Source organism: Syngnathus floridae, chromosome 20 (assembly GCF_059516105.1).
Source record: "Syngnathus floridae isolate MCC-2025c chromosome 20, RoL_Sflo_1.0, whole genome shotgun sequence".
In the NCBI taxonomy this organism is placed as follows: Eukaryota; Metazoa; Chordata; class Actinopteri; order Syngnathiformes; family Syngnathidae; genus Syngnathus; species Syngnathus floridae.
The window spans coordinates 1,487,501-1,512,058 of NC_142432.1; the positions used below are offsets into that span (position 1 = coordinate 1,487,501).

Sequence of the window (24,558 nt, forward strand, 5' to 3'; positions counted from 1 at the left end):
ACACAACCCTAACCCTAACCCTAACCCACACACAACCCACACACCACTCACATCACACACCACACAAATCACACACCACACACATCACACACAACACCCACACAACCCTAACCCTAACCCTAACCCACACACAAGACCCACACACCACCCACATCACACACCACACACATTACACACAACACCCAAACAACCCTAACCCTAACCCTAACCCACACACAACACCCACACACCACACACATCACACACATCACACACAACACCCACACAACCCTAACCCTAACCCTAACCCTAACCCACACACCACTCACATCACACACCACACACATCACACACCACACACATCACACACAACACCCACACAACCCTAACCCTAACCCTAACCCACACACAACACCCACACACCACTCACATCACACACCACACACATCACACACATCACACACAACACACATCACACACAACACCCAAACAACCCTAACCCTAACCCACACACAACACCCACACACCACTCACATCACACACCACACACATCACACACCACACACATCACACACAACACCCACACAACCCTAACCCTAACCCTAACCCACACACAACACCCACACACCACTCACATCACACACCACACACATCACACACATCACACACAACACCCACACAACCCTAACCCTAACCCTAACCCACACACAACACCCACACACCACTCACATCACACACCACACACATCACACACCACACACATCACACACAACACCCACACAACCCTAACCCTAACCCACACACCCTAGCTCCAGCTCTAACCCAAACCCTAGCTCCAGCTCTAACACTAACCCTAACCCTAGCTCCAACTCTAACCCTAACCCTAGCTCTAACCCTAGCTCCAGCTCCAGCTCCAACCTTAACCCTTGCTCCAGCTCTAACCCTAGCTCCAGCGCTAACCCTAACCCTAGCTCCAGGCCTAACCCTAACTCCAACCCTAACCCTAGCTCTAACCCTAACCCCAGCTCTAACCCTAGCTCCAGCTCTAACCCTAGTTCCACCACTAACCCTAACCCTAACTTTAGCTGTAACCCTAAGCCTAGCCCTAACCTTAAGCTTTAGGGAGGCGTATGGTTACATGGGGGAGCACACGAGTAACTGTGTTGAAAAAGTTTTAAGATAAAATTCTTAGACCCCACTGAAATTCGAACCCGCATCGCTGGGATCAGAGCCCTGTGAACTAACCACTACACTATGGAAGCCACGCTTGTATCACCTGGAATAGATATGCTTTTATGGAATAGCTCACAAGCGAATAGCTGGTCTCCAACCTTTTTTGCGCCACGGACCGGTTACGTCTCAGAAATATATAATAATATAAATAATATAAAATTTATAAAATATCAAATAATTTAGGCCTCACGGGGACTTGAACCCAGATCGCTGTGGTGAGAGTCCAAAGAACTAACCACTACGCTATGGAGCCCTCATTCACATTGAATGGAATATGCATGATTCTATGGACCCTTTTTTGTTTTCATGCTCAAAAAAATAAAAACAAGGAATAAAACACCAGACAAGTTTTAACAGGTTTTAATGTTTATTAAAATAATAACACAAGTAAATCTCAAACCAGCAATCTAATGTGAAATATCAATAGATATATTGGATAACAATACGCGTATATATGCATACACGTTATTTAAAAACTACTATAAGTGTTACACTACTTTACAGCAGTGATTACCAGCTCAGTGGCCTTGTGTTAGAGTGTCCGCCCTGAGATTGGGAGGTCGGGGGTTCAAACCCCCGGCCGGGTCATACCAGTGACCATTATAACAATGGTACCCATTTCTTCCCTGCTTGGCACTCAGTGTAAGGGGTCGAATGGGGCTCCGCTGCTGCTCACGATCATTGGGACTTTAATTTTATAAATTAAATTTATAAAATCAAGATGACCCAAAGAGAAGCATAATCTCCCCGTTTTTGCACAACGGCGCATCCCTTCATGCAATAAAGTTAACCGTTTGCTTGGAGAAAACGTGCATAAAGTCTGTGACTCATATTTTTTTTTCCTTTTGCTTGTTAAATACTGCTTCATGATTCGCTGAGGTCTAAGGAAGGTCTACACACGTAATGCATTTGTATGAGCAATCAGCTCCACACCAGACATGCAATGAGCACCTCAACCAAGGTTTTAAAGTCATCAAAAAGAAGACTCAATTCATGTGCCAAATGTTCTTTTTGTTAAACTATTACCTTGGCATCTTTAATGATACACTCATATTTTTAACTCACTTTATTTAACATCGAATATAAACTATGAAAGGACCGAAACAGTAATAGAATACTCAACAATAGAGCATTGGCGCTCTCTGCAGGAAACATGCTGTACTGCATCCACCCCACATATTGGTGTCTTTTGACAACAACTTCTAAAGCTAACGGCCCATCTGCTGTTACCAACTACCTAATTCACCTGGAAACCGTCAAATAACTCAAAGCACGGATTAAATTATCTTTACAAAATAAAATTACGCCTCATTAGACTTGTTGATTATCTTCTCGAGTCACTGAAGGGATAATATTCCATAGACAAAAAGACGGAAACTCAACATGGAGTACCTTTCGAAAGTATGTTGGCATCAAGATGTTCAGATAGACGACCAGCAGTCGGCGTGGAGCCTCAACTCTTGTAGTTTGGACATCAGCTTTCGCGTGGAACACAACATGCAGGTAAAAAGCTTCTTCCTTGATTGACGTTTGATTGACAACCGAGTGGCAGTTGTGGGCGGGGCGGGGTGGGGGACTCGCTGACAAGCCACCTTTGTTGATATTCTTCTACGATAGCTAGCGAGCAACAAACAAAGTTTTGTTGAAAATTTGGTAGGCATGTCTCTCATGAGTAGAAAATAAAAAGTCGTTTCAAGAGACCGTTTTAACAACAGCCACCTTGCACACCTCGATTGGGTCATAGTTGCCCAATCATCCTTGCAGAGTTGCACAAATTCAATCTAACTTGCTGGGAATAAAAATAAACTACAATAATAAAGTTAAATAATCAAGAACTGTTTCAATTTTTGGACTTCTTTTAAATTGTCGTTGAACACTTCTTTTTTTTTTTAATGTAGCCCTCAGAATAAATGACGGATCCGGGTCATATCGAGAGGAGGAGGAGGAGCACGCCTGTAGTATGTCATAATCTCAGGTTCCACTGGAGGCCAACAGCTGGTTCAGCAGCACCCATGACCTAAATATTATGTAATTTAGTTAGTGTTAATATACTTCCATACTGGAATAGTGTAGTCACATAGGCCTACGAATTACTACTGTACATTAGTGCTAAGATCTTGCTCATGCAAAGTGTGAGGAGTTCTTCAAAACAACCTCTTTTGGGAAGTTGCACAGAGTAGATCAAATGGAGTTGAATCAAATGATTAAATGCGCTCTCCTGGCACTGTTGCATAATCTGTTCGCACATACACAAACATAACATGCTAATTCCTGTCCTGTGAGATTCGATGAATGAATACTAAAATGATCCTAAAATAACAAATGTGAAAATAATAATGAAAATAGACAGTGTTCTTTATGTTACTGTGTGCTATACTGTATACATTATTGATGCAGTAAATTAAAATCATCACTTATGCTTATAAATATTTGAATGCATTGCCTCTGTTGTGCTTTCTTAGGCTTTGTCACAATTCCAACCATGACCGCAGGCCAAAACATGCTATTTTTAGAACTGGAATTATTGCTTCCATTTATTTTATTGCTGCCACAGTTGTTTCCAGTTGTGAATTAGAGGATGAAATCCCTAAGGCTCTCCACTAAGCATGAAAAGAAGATGAGCTAAATGAATCTACACATTTTCTTTTCCAGCATCCAGCACCCTCCCATTACGATTTGTAGGTCACTGTGGATGCTCCAAGATGTTGGAAAAAGAAAGAAAAACTCTTTAACTCACCTGAAATGGACCCTTTGGCACCAATAACAGCTACTACTGATGGAAAGCTTGAATATGCAAATTTGTAAATCCTACAACACAATTTGATGTGCACAACAGCTTTGAAATGATAGTAAAATTCATTTATTTATTACAAAATACAGTATTTTCAACATGTCATTGTGGAATATGTTGCAGTCAGATTTGCTACTTATGTTTAGGGTATTTCTGGAAAATAGTCTCGTACAAATATGATGACGTTTTTTTTGTATGATTGTTCTTACAAAGGTACTGAAGCTGTTTTTGTTGTGCTTCGAGAGACTTTTTATGTTTGTTTATAGCCCCACTACAATGGAAGAACTACAAAAATGCTGGTGTGAAAAAAAAAAAAAAAGTAACAAAATACAGGCTTGGCCATTAGGGCTGCTTTTAAAAGCAATAAATATGAAAAATAAGTTAAAGCTCAAAGCACTTTCAAGTATATCTATCCCCTGGGTGATCCTTATGTGACATCATTGCAAATAACATGAGCGCTCCTAAAACTGGCAGCAATCGTATATTCCTCTTTGAAAGTTCATTTCAAGATACAAATCAAATCATTGTCGTGTTCATGGAATACTGCTGGTAAGTCAAGTCACCCTGAGTCAAATAACGTCCAAGTCATTATCCGTTTTTGGTTTAGAGTGCATAAAAAAAAAATTACTTCCTCACCCCAACAGTGAGTTGTCTTTTGTTTAACGCCTCCAGCCTCCTTCTCTCAGCCTCCTCAGCTTTCCTCCTCTCCTCCTTGAGCTCCTTATATCGCCACTTGGGGATCTGCAGCAGGTGTCTTCCTTCTTTGGTGCTGCTCTTCCTGCCAATCTTTTCAGGTTCATAAGTGGGCGCGGGGGCCTTGGACACTCTCACTTTGGGTATGGTGAATCCCGGCCTAACGCTGCTCCTCCTAAGCAACATGTGCAGAGGAAGCAAGCTGGTCCTTCGTAGCTCCGTTCCATTATACGGCAACATTCCCAGGCTGGAGCTCCTTGCTCGTGGCGCCGTGTTCTGCGTCTGAAGGCTGGCCCGACGGTCCGATGACGCCTTGGGTACCAATGTGACCCGTGAGTTCTGGAACAGTTTGAGGTGGCTGTCCACCCTGTGAGGATTGATGGCACTGAGCTCTTTGGCTCGCTGATGGCGGAGGATCTCGGGAACTGCGTAGCGCCGTTTGCCTACACTTGGGGGACTGTCGGGACACACCTAAAATACAAGTGGGCACAAGAAGGCACACACTTAGATGAACATTTCCTAACTAAAAAAAGAGGGAGTGATATTCCAGCCTCTCACCGTATGACAAGTCACGGCGATAAATGGACTCCTGATGCCCGTGGTCACTGACACCAGGTGGTCGATGACACCGGCGTCCTCGGGATTGGTGACGTTAGCAATGTTGAAGATGTCACGCACCGTGTCGGTCAAGCGCTTGATACAGCCTCGGGGCTCCCGGGCTTTGGCCACCATTGATGCCAAGGGCGGCCATTCTAGACTGAGAAAGTTACTTGGCTGTAATGTTGTAGTTGCCTTCCAACATCATGAGGGGGAACTTTGATTCTTACCTGTATGCATCACAGATTTGACCCGGAGTGGATCGTTCCATCAGCCGGCCCATCACCCAGGCGGTTTCGTAGCGGCCAGTGAACACGGCCCACTCCCTGGCGGTCATTTGGCGGCCACAGTCTCGTGCATTTAGGGTGGCCCCTGACAGGAACAAGGCAGGGAGCATTGCGCTTTCAGGAAATAAGTCACATACTATACGACTAACTTCCTCATTGACAAGAATTTTCACATTTTTTGAGTTCTTGAGAACATTCCGTGGTATTCCAAACAAATCCGACCCACCTGCCATCATGAGCGAGCGCACGCATTCAACGCGGCCCTGCATGGCAGCTTTCATGAGAGCAGTAAAGCCGTGACAGTTCCTCCTCTCGATGTCCAAGCCTGAGTAGTAGTTGAGTAGGTAGTTGGTGATTGTAATGTGACCTAAAGACAGACACAGGGAACAACAGCCCATCATGATCGTTTTAGAAATGCTTTTGCATCGTTTTGTGTTTGCGTGACTTACCTGCCTGCGCTGCAGTGATGAGGGCCGTGTTCCCCTCGCTGTCTTGCCAGTTAGCGTCCAAATACGGGCACTGAGACAGCGCTATGACAACGTCAACATAACCTTGGTAACAAGCAACCAGCAGCCCTGTCTGAGAAGACAAAAAGTGTTTTTTTGAGAGAAACACACCAAACTTTGCCCAGCCACATTGGGCGCTGAAAGATGCAAAAGTCAAGCATAGCGGCGCGAGTAGGCACGGACCTTTATGACATGTTTTGAGTGCAAACCGACACATGTTGAACTCAGCGGAAAAATAAGTCGCCCGTCTGATGTTGTGTGCCAGAGAAGGAGTTTGTGTGCCTATGTGTGAATGTCGCTCTGTGTGGGAGTGGGAGTTCATGTTTACCACGCTGATGACCCTGGAAAATTCAACTGAAAGTAAAAGTAAACGATTTCCTGGCCGTCATAAGCCAATACAAACAAGGGCCGTGATAGATAAGTAGAAAGTCATTTAAGGTCTCACTATCAGCTGTTCTGGAGCGTTTGAATTTAACCACAATACAATGACTATAATTTATCCATTTTATTTACAATGTTTAATTATATTTCCTCTCTCTCATTTTCTTTCTCTCTCAAAAACACATACTGAGCGACTGTGAGGCAAAATCATTCCTCTGCCTGGTCCTAATTTAAATAGAAGCGCTATATTTACACTTCAATTCTAGTTTGGCCGCATGTTTACTCATTTGCATCTCGCCAAGCAAGACGCGCATTGATGTAAACAGCTCCAGTGAAAGCATTAAAAGCAACTAACCTTGTCTTCGAGCAACAACCTAAATGATCTCCCAATAAATAAATACATTTAAATATATTTGCAGTTGCTTGAAATAAAATCACCACAGAGTTTTCGGTATTTCCCTTAGTGCAGGCTACTTAATACAGAATTTATAGCCCACGCGTAATGGACATGATGTAAAATAAACACAACTACTAAAACAAGCCAGGCTGTCATCTGAGTGCATGTAATCGCATTAGCGTCGTCAGGCTCGGCCGGGAGCCTCAAGGAGACAAAGGGGGAATGTTTGTTGGGAATAATTGGTGGATTGTCTGGAAAAAGTTCACTTTAACTGCATGGCTCTGGTCCACGCAGAATTGTTTGCATGTAGAGACCTGTCTCATAAATGCGCATGTGTTATTTACTCGGCAAACGAGTGTCTTACTCAAACACGGCATCGTTTTATATGATTTATAGACCTCCTGTCCGCATCTGCAGTACTGCCTGGATTCTAAAGCAGAAATATCATCCCCTCCACACACCCAAAGTCATTTTAAAACCAATCCAAATGAGACAGAACAGAAACAGTGAAGATGATTGTATGTGTTTTTTTTTTTTTTTCCAAATGAGAAGGAAGGCAGGCTAAAGCAGTATGAAGACTTTCATTATTTTATGCACGCTGTGTTCAATTTATGATATTTTGCGAGAAAGTGATTGATAGTTTTATGGCTGCAATGAAACCTGAGGGTTTTATATGGCAGTGGTCATGACTTGATTTGACGGAAATTGCGGTTTTCCTTGGATTTTACTTTATTATGAACATCCATCAAATCTATCAATATTTCATTACAGATGATAAATAGCTTGCACTCATATTAATATGCAGATGCAGCTAAAGTAAAGCTCTATTTTCTTTCTTCTCACTTTGTCATGTTTTTACAGGAGGCTTGTTCCCATTTCATGGGCGTGGCCGTCTTGGAAATGACAGCTGGACTAGTTGTTACACTGATGGATCTGGAAAAGTGCTGAGTGCAGTAATGGACTTCCCCTTTGCATTAGAATTGGAATGTATTTCAAATTTTAAAAACTGAAAAAAAAATGTTATTGTTATTTTATTTAAACAAAACCCTTAAATAGATTCATTTTGTCGCTGGGTATATGAATAATGTAACAACAGTACAGCGACCAGACCAGAGGCAAGTGTCAGTCAATAATGAACGCGTTAACACTCCTGTCTGGTGCTATATTAAATCACATGTGCATGACTTTGATTTTTCCAATCAGTTACATTAGCTGGGCTACTTGCAATAATACTGCCTGTACTGTTGTCCTGCAAATAAGATTCAACACATACAATCTAACAACATTCTGCATTAATTCTTCCTTGCTGCGTCTCCTGTGCTCCCCCGTTTGGAAAATGTGGTCGACAGGAGGCGAGCAGGGGGCTAACGAGAACAGTGGCCTCATTTAAACTTAATGGATTCTCTGTGTGTGTGTGTGAGTATGTGCGTGTGTGTATGTTGAATCAGGGGCACAGTCTTTCCCAGAAGGGGTTAAAAGGACACTATGTCCCCATATACACGAGTAAAATATGATGTAAAACAGTGGAGGCTAATGGAGTTTATGCCAGAAGGGACGCTATAATTAAAAAAAAATAAAATGGGGAAAAAATAACCAAATAACAAGTAACAGTCAAGGTAGATTGCTGGTCCTACCATATTACATTACTGTAAGATTACTTAGTTTCACTTTTAGTTTCCTGTGAATTCAGGATAGCAACCATTTGATAAAATGATTCACTTTACATGATTCATTTGGGGGTAAAATTAGAAGTGATTGTCTTTAACTTTGGCTTTTTCGCTGTCATTTTGATTAGGGAAGACTGTTCAAGTACAGTAAAGTATGACATAGGGGTCAGGCTGTATCCTTCCAGCCAGGCCTTAAAATAGTTCAGTAAGCCTCTGTACAAAGCCTAGGCTTAATTATTTCTCTCCAGAATCTGATGCACCCTAGTGAACTCATCTGAGTGTGTCAGCAAGATACAGCATGCAAATAAAAGTAAAAATGGCAGTAATTCTATATCCATCTGTCATCTATTTCTCAGGTCATGTCAGTTGTTATTGCCCCTCTAATTATGTACACTTTATATGTAACAGATGGACCAGAATATATGTATATATATATTATTTTTAGTAGATTTTTTTAATAAAAATGAGAAATAATTATAATAGTTTAAAAAATACTTTACATTTTACATTCACAATTATTAGTGTGATTGCATTAATAATCATCATCATTTGTGATCATTTTATTATTTATTTGTGTTTGTCCAATTTTCCAATTCAAACATGGCCCCGTTATTGGTCTATAAAGTGCAGGTTAAAAGCCCTGGCCATGCATTTACTTTTGTTCAAGTCAACTGTAAATACTTGATGATGTTTGTATGAGTGACATGCATACCCTATTGTTCCGGTCCGTCTGCTTGACCTCGTCCTCCGCAAGCCCATGCCGTATCATGATCCGGAGCATAGCCGGGTTGTTGGTGCAGCACGCCCGGAAGAACGACACGGGTTCAGGACTCGGTGGGGACAGCGAACGTTCAGAGTGCACGAATGCATCATCGGGAGGGTAGAAGGAGTCGTCGGACGTGATGCTCCTGGTGTCGCACAGGTCCTCAAAGTCAACTTCTTCGAACTCGTCGTCGTCGTCCTCCTCCTCCTCGCTCTCTTCATCATCCTCACAGGAGCCAAGCTGGTCTTCCTCCTCACCTATGGTCGGGTGGACTTGAACGATGCCCGCGCCGGTGCTTTTCAGCTGCTTGACCCGGAGCGACGGTGCGACTCCTCCATCCCTGTCGTCCGTGATCAGCACCATCTGACCCGGAGCGACCGCTGCCAGACGAGCCGGGCGCGGGCATAGACTGGCCGTCTCCTCCGGGTTGGACTCCAATCAAACGTCCTCGCTCCGAAAGATTCTTCATGCACTCATTCGATGGCGTGCTGTCACTCGTGGTTCGGATGAGTTCGTCGCGTGCCCATCGTCAGTCTTTGGAGTTCCTTGCACGCAACATCAATTCGGGATCGGCGTGTGAGAAGGTGGAGAACACAATTGAAAAAAAAAGTGCACCCAAACATGACATGTAGGGCGGGGGGGGGGGGGGGGGGGAGAGAGAGAGAGAGAGAGAGACACAAACCGAACATGCAGTTTTCTAATCCGATTAGTTAGCCCCGGGACAGCCCCCTCTCCCTCGCACAGCACCGCCCCTCCCTCACTTTATCTCTTTCGCTCCCTCCTATTAAAATCCATGCACGACGGTTATCCTCAGTGTACGACTGTTAAACGACCCAAAAAAAAAAAAAAGATTTGCAGCGCTGCAATAGTGATAAACTGCCTTTTTAGTTGATTAGGTGCAGCCAGATTGGGATTTCATTCTTCTCCTAAAAACATCAATATGTTTGCTTCTTATAATTAAGCATTTCCTTAAAATGATTTGACCAGATTCCTGAATGTCAGTTGCTTGTGACCGTCGCCTGTATTGGAAAAAAAAAGCAAATGCATAACAGTCCCAGTGTGAGCCTATTAATATTCTACCTTGTTCTACGCCCCCCCGTTGAGAGCTGGGATTGATCTCATGTGGCTGGCCCATCATCGCTATGGTACCATCAGGCATGGTGTTGAGGGGGTGACAGTCACCATGCTCATATTTACATGCAGGATTTCTTTTGAAAACAAAAGCCCACAAACAACATATAAATATTGCCACTTTACGTGAATGTGACGCAAAACATTGCCTGGTTTATTGAAAGCCAAAAGAAGTACATGGAAAAAACATGTTTTTATACACACACTGCAATGTAGGACGGAGAGAAGTAGTAATTAACACAACTATAGCCACACCATCAATTTCACATTCAACTTTTTTTTCTCTCATGTCGAATCAAAGCAAACCAAAGTCATTTGGTAGATGATTCAGACGGCCACAGAGGGCTGTAAAATTAAATGGCTGTCTAGCGTGGCTCTTTTTTGTGGACAAACACAACTGTACTTTCCGAACCATTTACGAACAAAGCATAAATGGGAAGTTGTAGTTTAATTATGGGGGCTAACAACAAACTCTTTTGGGACAAGAATCTCAGTGCTTTTAAGATTTAGGAGCGCAGGTCACATGTTGACATTTTGTATGTTTAAAACAGGGATGGGCGAGTAGCAATGTCAGCGATCGGTATCGGTGAAAGAATAAAGAATAATAAACAAGTCTTACTTTACTCTTCTATGATGGGGAAAAGTGTCAAAACTCTGTCTACAATGTAATCACTTGAACTTAAAATAGAGGATGACAGTTTAAGTGTGGAACCAATTAAACCTCTACATTCTTTTTATGGGAAATTATGTTTGAAAATTGAAACAGCTGGAATGGATTTTGGGCATCTACAACGGTGCACTTTTTTTTTGCATAGCTTACTTAAATGGTTCTTGGATTTACTGAAATTCTCTAATGACCTTCTCCCAGTGGAACAGTAATTAATAAAATGTCAACTGAGTTTTTAAGCAGCTCGCAATGGCCCTCAATTAATTTTTTTATCGTGATGTTTGGTCATGTGTGACAAAGCAATTCTCAAACACAGTCAATACAAATCGCTTCTTTTATTCTTAGCATCTTCCTAAAGATGGAAGAATAATAGAGACATTATTGCATTTGTGCAAACACACAAATCTCTGTGTAGACACGAGCAAACCATAACAGCCATGTCAACAACTCAATAGAGAGTTATTTGAATTGTTGGAAATTAGTGATTAACTATTGAACAAAATGCATGGTTAGTGTTGTCTCAGTAATGAATTAAGCATCTTCCAAATATGCCTGGATGATGACATCATCAGTACTTCAATAAGATTAGAGGGTTACAACTGGGTGGGTGGGAGGGGAGGGGAGGGGTTGTGCTTGACTGATTACTAATCACAGTAGTGGTTCCCTCTCCAGAAGATTGCAGATACTTAATGCAGTTCCACAATTACTTTTTTTAAAAATGATAAATATTGAGCATATACTGGCAGGCTTTTCAAAATTCCACACTCAGAAGTCATGACACTGTTTTGTCCGATGAGTCACTGGGCGGCTGCATATCCTCTCGATGGATGAAGTCAAGAGGTTTGATCATGCCGTGCTGGGCTTTTCTGCAACATTGCCGTGTCACAATGAGTAAATGTCCAACAATGCTGTTGTAGCCAAGAAAGTGAGTGCTAAAACTTCTCTTCAGTACAAAAAGCCTCGATCATGCTGTTCTGTAACATTGCGCAACAGCCAGGGCTTCATAAGGAGGCCTTTTGTGTCCGCTCGCTCGTATTCTATTTTGCACTACGTTGCCACATTTGCCATGTTGCTGGAGATGTGCAGTTTTTTTTAATGGTCAAGAAGAGCTTGCTAAGGTGCTGATATCTTTGCCATGATGTTACGTTTCAAGGGTTATGAAACATGACATCACACACATTATAAGCTGTATTAGCTGTGCAGTATTAGCTGCAAGGTCATATGTACGTATAATGATGAACCCATTTGACACTTTATATAGATCCCCTCTGTGTCTCTTGCTACTCATTAAAAAAACTCAAACCTGACTTAAAGCCAAATAATGGTGAATGAAGCCCTACAAGGATATCGACCCGTAATTGGGAGCAATGTGGGGTTATGTGCTCGAAGGAGCTCTGCCAGGCCAATTCATTAACAGTGTCATTTTGTTGAGTCTTTATTTTTTTTTAGCTTTCTTTCCTGCTGATGTAGAAACTCCCAAAACAATTCCGTTCTGCTTCTTGCTCTCAGGAAATAAAAAGTGACGCGTCAGAACACTATCTCATTAGGTCGTCTGAGGCCGCAGGACCTGGCCCAACTCCCAAAGTGACAGTGTGTCTTTTGCAGAGGTCAGAATGTTCTCACTTGTCACAAATCTTACAAAAAAAGGAAAAGAATGTATACACACCATGCAAAAACATCAGAATGAACTTACGCTTGTGGCTCCAGACTAGCGAGGAAGTCAGTGATGTGGCTCTGCGGCATATCTGGGTCCAGGTTAGCTAGGTAGGTGCATAGCAATGAAAATATCTCAAAGGGGATCCTTGCAGCTCCCCCCTCCTCATCCTCAGTCAGGATCTCACAGGCGACCTTGAGGGAGGTCTTGAGAGACTTATAAAAGACACAAACACAGCATGTTGGAACACACACTAAAGCACCGGTAATACAGAGCTTGACTGCCCTCGTGTGGTCAACGTGTTGAACAGCATCGACTTCATTATTTTTTCCAGCTCAACGAGCATTGAGCACATCATCCGCAAGAGTTTGCCATGCTTGAAATTTACTGTCACTCAGTGTGGATGTCATTGGAGGCCATTGCCCGTGAATGCCTTCCCTGACTTTAAATGAGCTACTGTGCTCCCTCCGTCTGCCCCCTTGCAGTAGTAGTAATAAATTCATTTCAAACGGCCTAACTAAATATCCGTTTTACATCTCAAACAAAGTCATCATGCAAAAATCTTACATCTCCCAGAGCAGTGCAGCCTAGCGCAAAAAACTCCATGCAGCTGACGTCCATGCCAAAGTTGCCCAGTATCAACATGTTCTCCAGCTGCTCCATGGGCAGGCATAAAGCTTGCCATTTGTCCTGCAACGTCGCTATGTCGCATGTTTCTGCAGTGGACAGCTATACAGTGGATCAGAAACATTTAAAAAATAAAATAAAATGCTGATATAATAATGACACCCTAAGAAAATGTGATGATGGCCAACACCTTTATCAGTGAAAATACCTGTTTGTGAAGTGTCTTTAGCAGACCTGGAGTCAGCATAGCATCTTTGGCTTGGCTGTCAAAATGAAGCTCCAGCCTCTCCTTGACTGGCAGCGTCTCTCCTTTAGCCAATGCTTCGAAGTAGCTGTCAAAAATGAGCATGTGATTAGTACAAGTATTAAAATTGTTAGTCTCACATGAGCTCATATACATTTTAAATATTGTACCCATGGTTGCTTGTTGAGCTAAGTGGGGCTGTCTTCATGTCATTAAGAAGAAGGTATATCTACAATTTGCAGGGGACTTCCAGAGAGTTGGAGCTTGGGCGGCAATAGGCTCTGTCCCACACAGTACGGTAGATGGTTACTAATTTATTAGCACATTTTGTAGCCCAGAACACATTACGTTCACTCTGTGACTCATTTTAATTTCTGTGAACACGGCGGCTAAGCTTCACTGGCCAGTAATAGACCAGAGGGGGTACACATATTCATTCAATTATTCCTTGTAGGTCTTACATTTATGAAGAAGCCAGACGTGTAGTGATAAATAAGCTCGTGGGATCCAATTAAAGCCAATCAATGCAAATATAATAGACGCACAGGTCAAAGGGGGCACAGTGATGCTGCATACAGGCACACTGAGCATCTAAAAAAAAATAAAATAAAATTAACTCACGCTGCAGACCACACAAGAAGGTCTTTGGGCTGAGTTCGGATGGCTGCTTTTGTGAAGTTCTTGAGGACTTCAGGCAATCCCGTCGGGATTTTGATTTGCTGGGAACAGAACATGGTCTCTGGAGGAGGCATGGCTGCAAACACAAACGGAGTCAAATGAGCGACGAGCAATTATTTGATTCTTGAAATTGGTAGCAGTGGCATCAGGTAAGTATACACGCAGGTAGGCAGGTGAACATCTCGTGACGTAACGCAATACTTTGCATCAATATTACGAACACCTTGATTAGCAATACTTCGTCGGTGATGTCATGTAAACGTCGACTTAATCCAAATAAGCCTGATGCTTGATAAGAAGCAGTCAGTTTAACAAAATTAAGCCGTCGACGACTTTTAAAAGGAATTCGTTGAGTGAAGTAAGATGCCTACAAGTAGCATTTTAAAGACCACGAGTTTGGCTCTGGAAATAAAAAGACGGAGCACTTTGAAGAATAATGGTATGTACTTCGGGATTAAGCACTCAGACGAGGATTTTTTTTTCTTCTAAATACAGGAGATGATATTACCTGTACTATTGATGAGCGGGAAATGTTGACAACAAACCGTTTTTAAATCCTTGAATCGTTGAACGCGTTTTGGCTAGCCAAGCCAAGTCTTCATTTGCAGCAGCATGGTTGCCTAGCGACGGGCCACGCCGTCCGCTTTCTCAGAGGTGGTGCTGTTTGGCTTCCATTCGACACATGTCGCCCCCTGCTGGTATGGAGAGTACTACATCTTGCAAATCCAAATCTCCCACTCAGTGTAAAATGCACTCATTTAAACAGTACAAGAGGGAAAAAAAACCCATTATTTATATTAAAATAAAAAATAAATAAGGGGCTATTATATTGCAGTTATATTGCTGTATTTATAAGTGAAGAAAGGTTAACCATTTGGATCAATCAATGATAAACTTAATTCTGTTCTTGCAAACTTTTTTTGAAGTATAATGCCACATCAGGCAAAACATCGAATACGAAAGTTTATTATCAAATGACTTTTTGAAAATAGTCATACAGATTAGTAATTTAAAAATAAAACTACAACAAGCAGTAATAATGGATTTTGACATTGACCTCCAAAAAAAATCCTCAACAAAGAAATTCATTTTCAATGGTACACATGCACAATAGCAGTCACAGGACAAAAGTATAAGACAGAAGTTTATCATAATTGCACAGTGCATCTCAAGATTTTAATTATTTTGGGAGACACAGCACATCTTGTGGAACTGAAATCATTTGGTAATATAGTCAAATAAATTCATCTTATCTTCATTTAAGTTTTATAGTTATTTTTTTTTCTTTTAGTCAAATTAGGCTTTTTTTTAATCCAGGTAAAAAAAAATGCTTCATTTGTCTGACTAAAAGAAAGAAAATCAACCACCAAACAAATTGGTAAGCCTAAAGCAAAGGAAAGAAGTTAACAAGATTCACTCACAATCAGGATACTTTTCATTTTTTATCTCTGGATATAAAAATAAAAGTATGCCTAGCTGGACTCTTAATTGCTCAACTATTAAACCTAGCTCAATTCTCTGGACGGAACTTTGGCCAAAGTCGGACCTTCCCAAAAGCGATGTGGTATATGTTCATGTTTAACATTTCATTGTCGATTTCATGACTAAAACGATTTTGGTCCTAAGTCATAAATGACACTTTATAATGATATAGTTATTGTCCTTAAATGGTGATTTCTAATGTGTGGCACATATGGTACCAAGCATACCCACCCAACAGAAGACCATAGTTAAAATATAGAATGGAATGGAAGGGAAAGAGGCAGTGGAGAATAGAACAGGAAATCCTAGAGCAATTTCCAGTGCTAAAACATCCCTAAAGTTTGTCCAGTGCTTGTATGAGTTTTGGGAAATAGTCTACAAAAAAGCTACAAATCCAAATCACAAGCTTCTTTAAGTCTTCTATCTTTTGCCCCGTTTATTACCAGCGGGGGGCTTCTTGAGTTGTAGCAGAGGCGCCCCGGTACCGAAGCCGGCAGCGGGCGGGTTGGACACCCCAAAGGTCAGTCCAGCCGAGGGGTTGATGCCAGGGTTGCTGAAATTAAAGCCTGAGGTGTTGGTACCACCAAAACCTGGAAAAGGCAAACAGAAAATGGGAAGAATTAGGGGGAAGAAAACCATTTTTTTGTGATTTCACATTGTACCCTGCCTGCAGAGTTAAGACACCCGGTCGGTGCTGAATCCAGAAAAGCAGCACGAGAGCATACACAAGCTTCCTCCATTGTGGGGTAGGTTAACAACAACATAGGCTATATGAGTAGATCAGGTATTCTAACAATCATTTTAGAATGTCGATTAAGATCATTTACCAGTATCAAAAATGACATGACTATAAATCAGTCTGAAGAACCGCTGGATACCAACCCAACTACATCCTCCTAAAAAATACTGACACACAGCATGTGTTCTTCATGCCAACCAATCATGCATGGGGAGTTCCATACCACATGTACCTGCACTCAGACTGCCTCCTGTGGGCTTAGTGGTGGTGGCGAAGGCAAAAGAAGAACCCCCTGTCCCCACCCCACCAAATCCTGGCCCTGCACCAAAACCTGTAGGAGAGTAAGACAATGGCAGTCAGTCAGACGCCCGAGCACAGCTTAGACTTGGTGAGCCTGCACAAGATGGTCTGTACTGAACGCATACAGCATGGCAAAGCAAAGAGAACCTATCTGGTGTGCGTTCAGACCACTTTGCATTTCAGGTCAAGTCGTTTTTTTTTTTTTTTTTTGCATGAATCCAAAACTGCCATAACACAAGAGGAGCAGCTTTCTGGTGGTTTGAACGCACATATCCCATACACCAAGATGGAAGTGGTAAGCCAAGCTCAGATTCAACACTCACTGCTACCTCACACAGTCACTATCAAACTTGGAGGAGTAAAAATTCAAAGAAAAACTTAGGCAATACCTCCCAAAGTGGTCGAGCCCAAACTAGTGCCCACTGCTGTGGCAAAGGGGTTGCCAAACCCTCCTCCCAAAGGTGCCTGGTTCCCTGTGGCACACGAAGACATTCTTTACTTTTTAAAGCTTTCTTTGACAGAGCGCCTTCCCCTACTTACAGGCTGACGATACAAAAAACTCAAATTTGCCACAGTTAAACATAAATCAACAATCCTCTTATTTTTCTCATTTTTAAAAAAAAGATTTTGAAGGTACAGTTTTGCTAGTACACAGTGGAACCTCCAAAGTTGACTAACAGTTGAAAAAGTGCCATATTTTTGGATTATGAGAAACTTAAAATCCTATACTTTTTTTAAAAATCTAATAATTGCTATAGAATAAAAATGACCTTTTGAAAATGTCCTGCATGCATGTAATAGACGGTAAATGCATGTGTTTAGCAAGGCTCTTAAGCTCCCAGCAAATTAATTTGAATGGAACTGAAACATAAGTGTACAGGTCATATACTAAGAAAGTGTTCTCCTACTGTGACGGCATCATGGGGAAAAAAAAATATTTTACACAACTCGAGCTTTGATTTCTGGAGCACACTAAACTATGGAAGTTCCACTCTGGTTAAAATATGTTTAAAAAATAAAATAAAATCGACAGTAAGGCTACTTTTATTGACTGTGTGAAAACATGTGGCTAGTTCTTTCACTCCAAAACTTGTCTTTGTTTCTCATAAATTTGCTTCAGCTGAAAATAAACACGGACAACCATTTCTTTGTTTAAAAAAATGTTTTATTGTCAATTAAATATGCAGGTCAATTTACAGAAACAAACAAGTTTAGAACAATCGGTAGTAGTAGGTTACTAACTGCTACTGCTACTAACTGCATTTGACAAGTTTCCAAAGAGTCAAGATTTCAGAGTGAATGAACCAGCTTCTGTTAAAAAAAAGCATCACACACTGTTATTGAATATAGTTTAAAAGGCACACCATATCATATATTAAATTATTAAATATACTATTTCAACAGGCATTGGTTATATAGGTTTTAAATACAAGTCAAAGCATTGAAGCGTGAGATAAGACACAAGGATTTGGCATTTCAGGGCTGCCAGTCACTGTAAACTTCTAAAAAAAAATGAGTCAGTGATAAGTTAGAGTGGAAGTCGTAGGTTTTCAAACCAGCAATACTTGAAACCACTCTCCATCAGTGTTGCTTGTGTCGTGAGTATTTCATGCACATTCGTTTGTCTTTAAATGTGTCAAGAACTCAAGAGTCCTTGTCAATGAACTCTGACCTCTAAGAAGCCATATTGAGAAGAAAGGTAGTTTATAAGAAGAATAAAATCATCGAATAGGAACAGTCTGAAAGCCAAAGAGACAGATGTACTGTACTCAAATTAGCGGCGACTGACTTCAAGTACCAAACAGTGTTAACACTAATGCAACCAGTGTAAATGTCAAGCTAAGTACGGCGGTGGAAGACATGTTAAGAAGATTCCAATGTATGATTAAAAAAAATAAAATAAAATAAATGCGTGGTCAGGACACAGCTTAAACAATTTTGTGCCCCAACGCCTCCAAATGCCAACTGTCTGTACTTGATTATAATCACATTAATTCCAAGCGTCAAAACATGTTTTTGTGATGGGACTGCCTAATGATCGTGCAATCAAGTATTTCTATTTCAAATGAATTCAATTATTACTCAAAATGAAATTTCAACAGTTCACAACCACGACTTCTCTTGATTTCTAAGTCACCGTTGAACAACAGTGTTTTCACAATTTCGCTTGTAGTCCTGAGTCATTTGGCACATTTGACTTTTACGCATAGTAGCACAAATGTAAAGATCGCTTTGAGCCAGCACCATGTAGCGTCACACACTTTCAACAATCTACACAAAAACAACAAGTATTGTTGTTTTGTCCATGATGCCATCTCTCATCATGTAAACACAAGTCAATAAATACTGAACGAAAGTCGATTAAATGATGACAACTCGCGTTGCATTCCAGAAAATATTGCTTTTAGTTCGTACTGGCAAATGTATGGATTACCACTTCAGAGATGAAAATAGCTGACATGACAACAATGATGTCACATCACACACAGACACCGAACGAGTCGGTTCATCAAAGCGAGAGCAGGCCTGCCACTTCTTTGCCGGTTACACAGGACCCAAAAAAAAGGTGGGTGAAACACTCAAATCTATAAATATTGGTACGTCGACAATTCTCAATCTTTTTCAGCTCTATACACCACAATCATGTCCCAATATTATATGACTACAACTCAACTTCCACGCAAACACTAGATGTGTATCAGTGTCAGTACAACCCAAAAATAGATCAAAATATCAGCTCATTGCCATTATAAATATATTTTTTTTTATTCACTAAAATATTGTCGACCAGGTAGGCTGCCTACATTTGACTGCCCTTTTAGGTTGGTAGAGTGTTCGACTCTCAACTTGAAGGTTGTGGGTTCAATCCTCACCCCTGGTAACCATGTCGAATGTCCTTGAGCAAGACACTGAACTCTAATTTGTGGCGCCTGGCAGCACCTTGCATGGCAGCAGCCTCCCATTGGTGGAATATCTTAATTTTGTTGAATAAAGGCATTCTTCTTCAAGTGTGAAATGTTCTATTCCCGCAAAATAAAATACATAAAGCTCGTGCAATGAAATTGTGACTGGATGAGCCCTATTCCTGGAAAGGGCCCACCTACTGAGTCAGAAATTCATGGTGTACAAGCAGGGACCATGAATTATTGAAATAGTGAAATACTGAAAGACATTTTATTTAGTCGCGCCTATCCCTTTTATAGAATGCAGCATGACGGTAATACCCAAGCTCCAATATTTCACATATGAGCAATGCGGAGCTTAACAGTTTGGTTGTGGTTCGACCAGAATTATTTCCACTGGAATATGGAAGCTTTGGCTACAAAGATGTGAAAACTACAACCAGGTTTATTCAAGTGTCGGACCAATGGGAAAAAAAAATAAAATACTGCCACTGCCTCCACAGTGCAATATTGCTCTCGAATCTGCACCTTGATTACTGATTCTTCACAAGAAAGACAAACAAATGTCCACTAGTGTGCCCTGATGTCACGGTAAACAAGCTAAAAGTCACTTATGAAGTTGTGCTATGAAGTGCTCAGCTGGTGGAACAATGATATCATAAATACTGTATGAGATTAGTATTGGATTATTTGTGTGCAGATTTCACCAAATATTTGCCAGCACGGTATGTACAACCAGTAAAACATGTATGCTGGCCAGTTTTACTGGTTTGAATATATCACGTACCATGACATTGTTTTCGGTACTTAGTGGAAAATGGAATGACTGCTGTGTGATGCTAACAGACCTTGTGTGTTTTATACCACGTAATAATAGATAAGTGTTTTTTTGTTGTTATTTTTTAAGAGATGCCTATTACTGGCCGGACCCTGTACAACACAAGAGGCATGCTTCAGAACCACCGTATTTTTTTACGGCATTATTTAGAAAATAGATCCTACATCTTCCTACTAGAAACAACCGAGAACTTTATTAAAATCAGTCTTGTGGTGGTCATTAACAAATAGGGAAAATGAAACTAAAGCAGCTGCCACGCTGAAGTTTACATCCTTAGTCACTCACTGTTAGTCATGGAAAATAAAAATACTGATTGGGTGGGCTCAATTAAAGCATAGAATAAAGTGGAGCAATACTATTCTTGGCCATTAGTGTGACATTCCAATTATTTTGGCTCAGTCGGGGTAACAGGTTTCCACTTCAACTGGTATTGGACCATAAGGCGAGTTAGATAAATCAATCCAGCCCATAAAGTGAGGCATCAGAGATGTGACGGTAAGGCATAAAACTATTTCCAATTAAGGAGAGACATTTTTCCCTTTTCTCTACGGATTTCCTTCAAGAATACAAGCAAGAACTTTTCCCTCCTTTTTACACCAATAAAACGTGATACTCATGAAAACTGGTGTCGTTTCAAACTAGACGAGAACATTCTAAAACTTGTAGGCAGTCAGACCTGTAGTTGGCTGCTGTTGCTGGGTCAGTGTGGCTGCCATGGCCACCGCTGCAGCATTTGGCACGCTTGAGAATGGGGGCGGACCGGTGGTAACGCGTGGCGTGCTCTGCCACTTCCTGTTGGACGCCCGCTTGGACTCAAAGACGTCAGTTGAGTCCTCTAAAAAGGCCCGGCGGTAGGTGAGGTACTGGTGCTTTAAGATCTAAAACATAGGATGAAAGAAAATGTTACCAGTGGCTTAAAGTACAGTTCAGATGTATTTACTTCGGTGTTTCTCAAATTTCCTGCTTGCCCCAGGAAAAATGTGAGATGCATGAACGACTTAAGGGTCAAACAGACATTCCATAGAGTTTGTGCTGACCTTTACGTTCTCATGTACAGACTGAAGCTGGGCGGCCTGGGCTACAAACGTCTGATACAACTTCTGCATGGCCATGGTCAGGTCTGGGAAGAGGATTTTTCAAAGAAAAGTGTTCAGCGAATATAAAAAATAACAGCCGATCGAGAGTATTAACGGCTCTGACCCTGAGGGGTGATGTGAAAACCACTACTCTGTGTGGTCAGGTGATTCTCCAGTTCTTCGATCTGCTGTCTGTATTGCTGCAGTTGCACCTCAAACTGCTCCACCAGGCAACGGAAATAACTGAACAAAAAGTTGTATTTTCTCCATGAATGACTTGATGAAATGAACTCAGAGGAAGTTGTGAAAAGCCACTTACTCTGAAGGAGCTGTGTTTTCATGCTGAAGTCCAGGAGGCGTCTTTTGTGTATGAAGTGCAATGTCCGCATTTTTCAGCTCCTTAATTGAGTGAATAGAAGATTTGAAATCATTCTAGGTTTAGGGGGAGGATTGTCATTTGAAATACATTTACAGAAAAATCATTTTAGGGTTGTATTGGTTTATAAGTATGAGGCGTAACGGTTACATCTGTAGTTACCGTACCTGTGCAGTCTCCAGCTTTAGCTTGTCAATTGCAAGAGCCTGGCGCTGCAGCCCACTGGCACTGACAGAGAGAAGTTGCCTGAGGGTCTTGATGTCATCCTGGACTTTGGATATTGCCTTAGACGACATCCTGCTGATGTCCTCCTGGACCTGTTTCTGTTCTTTGACAAACTTCCTGGGGGAAAAATAAGGAAACACAGTTTTAGACTGAATGAAGGCAACAATTGTCACAAAATAATATAAAAAAAATAAGCATTTAAAATGTGACCAGACTAGTGCCACAAGGCACTTTAAATTCATACTTACTGGAAATTCTCAACATCTTGACAAATGACTGGAGGCAGGTTCTCATCCTTTAAAGCTTTACTGTCCCTTAGAGGAGGAAAAAGATCATTTAGTATTTGCGGCGTACGGTATGTACACGGATGTGCATGACTTACTGGGCATTGGCTCCAGATGAGGCGTCACTCTTCTCAGAGGAGGCACTGAAGTCAACCCCGCCCAAGCCAATACTGGGAGCAGGGGCTGTCGTGGCTGCTGTTGAAGTGCCTAATAAAGAACCTAATGTTAAGCCCCCTCCTCCAAGAGCGGTCTGACCCAAACCTGCAATATACAGAGAACAGACGGGCTGATGGAGCATTCTGAATCATATCATGTTTTGTTTACTAACCTGTAGCCAGCGTGCTGGAAAAGAGACTGGCACCCAGTGAAGGAACTGTCGCGACAGCTGCTGTGCTTGTCGTGCTGCCGAGGCCGAGCCCGAAGCCCGTCACCCCGGGCTGCTGTGGTGCCGTTGACGTCAAGACAGAGCCAAATGATAAACCCGTGGCAGTGGGAACAGACGTGGCGCTTGTGGTAGCAGCAGTGAGGGAGAACGGCGCAGCTGAGCCAGTGGGTTTGTTGAAGGCTAGGCTGAAGCCAGTTGAGGCTGTTGTAGTAGCTGCAGCCCCTGGACACAGGCAAGAATTATAACTTATAATATCCTGTCTTAACTAGCAGTGTTTTAACGTGTAGATACAACACATGAACTGCAGCTTCCACAAGTGAAACTGCTTATATACCATTTCTATCATTCTTGACCATTTTGCTAACAAACCAGACACCTGGAGACTGTTTTAAATTATAAATAGGACATCTGCTTTAAAACACATGCTCACCTAATGTTAGTCCAGCAGTGGGAGCAGCACCTGAAATAAAAAATAAATAAATCGGGTAGCATTTAAAATGAAGTGCAAATGGATGGGGAGAGAGATCAATAAATAAGTAACCCACACAACTAAGAAAAAAGATTGCAGAGGTGTGACTTACCTGCAGCAGGCGTGTTAAATGAAAACCCTCCAGTAGGTTTCTGACCAAAGAGACTTCCTCCTAGACCAAGTGATGGGGTGCTGGTGGTGGTCGTGGCTTGGGTGGCACCCAATGCATTACCAAACGAGAAGCCACCAGTACTAGCCGGAGGTGCACTTAGAAAAATGGGAGAGTTGGACAAGTTCTTCAGTTTTATCTGACGAATCATCACAGATTTTACTGACATAGAGGTTTACGTTAGCAGGACAGATTCTAATATTAGTTCAAATTTAAGTCAGACGACAATGACGCCCAATGACGACCCACTCGTAAAAATATTTCGTGAAACGGGCCATTGATATTTCATGTTAAGTTAGCTCAAACTAGTGCGGGCGAATGTTGCCTACTTAAGCTAGCTTGTTAGCTTGGTCGTATGCGTTTCAATTACCTGGTTGCTGCTCCGAATGAAAACCCCCCTCCAGTGTTGGTGGAACCGAGTGTTCCCGTCCCAAAGTTAAATCCAGACATCGTGGTATGAGCATTAAAGACCTTCAAGGGCAACTCTGTACTTTAACCACATTAGCGGAGCAGCAGCAGGAAACGCAGCATCGCCGATAGCCTGCAAGTTAGCTTCGCAGAAATTCCCGCGTGTGGGCCACAGCAGTTCTATTTGAGCGTATAATGGTTTTCTTTTAAAGACACCATCGTTTTTAAACTGCTTCAAAGTAGTCCGGTTGGTTTTCAATGTGTGTCTCAGCCAAGAGTATCCCGTTTAACGATAAAAAATGACAATGACCTAAGGATAAATCCACGCATGGCGTGGATTTTCCTATTCCCCGCCTGCTACCAACAAAATGTCATTGCATTTTGGGTAAAAATGTAGTCGACTACATTACCCAGCATGACGTTCTTCTACTCACGTGACGTGTGGTCCAAGCTTGCCATACAGCTGTAGGAAGCGTAATAAGCAAATTTCAAAATAAAGTTAAAACACATATGTAGTGACAAAGTAAATGTCACATTCCTGTCATATTTTACCTCTAGTGTAATATAGAACTACCGTAGTAATATTTGATTCAATTAAGTTGTTTATTT

At 41.7% G+C, this 24,558-nt stretch overlaps 3 protein-coding genes and 2 long non-coding RNA genes across 9 annotated transcripts; 2 read left to right on the forward strand and 3 right to left on the reverse strand.

The window, feature by feature from the left end:
- Positions 1 to 1,748: 1,748 nt before the first annotated feature.
- On the forward strand, positions 1,749 to 8,049 carry LOC148380661 (uncharacterized). Its single transcript, XR_015854735.1, has 3 exons — positions 1,749 to 2,715; positions 3,865 to 4,552; positions 7,726 to 8,049. It is a non-coding gene; the product is annotated as an uncharacterized LOC148380661 (long non-coding RNA).
- On the reverse strand, positions 4,050 to 9,921 carry ankrd33ba (ankyrin repeat domain 33ba). Its single transcript, XM_088364224.1, has 6 exons — positions 9,244 to 9,921; positions 6,030 to 6,159; positions 5,807 to 5,947; positions 5,524 to 5,665; positions 5,255 to 5,453; positions 4,050 to 5,167 (listed from the first exon to the last, which is right to left on the reverse strand). The coding sequence occupies exons 1-6, from the start codon at positions 9,655 to 9,657 to the stop codon at positions 4,628 to 4,630; spliced, it is 1,566 nt and encodes a 521-aa protein (XP_088220350.1). The 5' UTR covers positions 9,658 to 9,921; the 3' UTR covers positions 4,050 to 4,627.
- Positions 9,922 to 11,412: 1,491 nt separating this feature from the next.
- Positions 11,413 to 14,945, reverse strand: ropn1l (rhophilin associated tail protein 1-like). 3 transcript variants are annotated; one of them, XM_088363341.1, is made up of 6 exons: positions 14,804 to 14,945; positions 14,239 to 14,371; positions 13,582 to 13,705; positions 13,314 to 13,475; positions 12,786 to 12,961; positions 11,413 to 11,958 (listed from the first exon to the last, which is right to left on the reverse strand). In XM_088363341.1, the coding sequence occupies exons 2-6, from the start codon at positions 14,367 to 14,369 to the stop codon at positions 11,865 to 11,867; spliced, it is 687 nt and encodes a 228-aa protein (XP_088219467.1). In that variant the 5' UTR covers positions 14,370 to 14,371; positions 14,804 to 14,945; the 3' UTR covers positions 11,413 to 11,864. The 3 variants fall into 3 exon arrangements, with proteins under 3 accessions (XP_088219467.1, XP_088219468.1, XP_088219466.1); XM_088363342.1 differs by lacking the exon at positions 14,804 to 14,945 and adding an exon at positions 13,788 to 13,898 and having other exon boundaries at positions 14,239 to 14,379; XM_088363340.1 differs by lacking the exon at positions 14,804 to 14,945 and having other exon boundaries at positions 14,239 to 14,452.
- Positions 14,594 to 19,813, forward strand: LOC148380664 (uncharacterized). The gene is made up of 3 exons (XR_015854624.1): positions 14,594 to 16,904; positions 17,056 to 17,111; positions 19,306 to 19,813. It is a non-coding gene; the product is annotated as an uncharacterized LOC148380664 (long non-coding RNA).
- nup58 (nucleoporin 58) lies at positions 15,246 to 24,332 on the reverse strand. 3 transcript variants are annotated; one of them, XM_088363336.1, is made up of 14 exons: positions 23,912 to 24,332; positions 23,485 to 23,639; positions 23,334 to 23,363; positions 22,847 to 23,125; positions 22,617 to 22,779; positions 22,483 to 22,548; positions 22,177 to 22,351; positions 21,953 to 22,032; positions 21,758 to 21,876; positions 21,595 to 21,677; positions 21,234 to 21,435; positions 17,206 to 17,289; positions 16,749 to 16,847; positions 15,246 to 16,367 (listed from the first exon to the last, which is right to left on the reverse strand). In XM_088363336.1, the coding sequence occupies exons 1-14, from the start codon at positions 23,989 to 23,991 to the stop codon at positions 16,198 to 16,200; spliced, it is 1,785 nt and encodes a 594-aa protein (XP_088219462.1). In that variant the 5' UTR covers positions 23,992 to 24,332; the 3' UTR covers positions 15,246 to 16,197. The 3 variants fall into 3 exon arrangements, with proteins under 3 accessions (XP_088219462.1, XP_088219463.1, XP_088219465.1); XM_088363337.1 differs by lacking the exon at positions 17,206 to 17,289; XM_088363339.1 differs by lacking the exons at positions 16,749 to 16,847; positions 17,206 to 17,289.
- Positions 24,333 to 24,558: the final 226 nt, after the last annotated feature.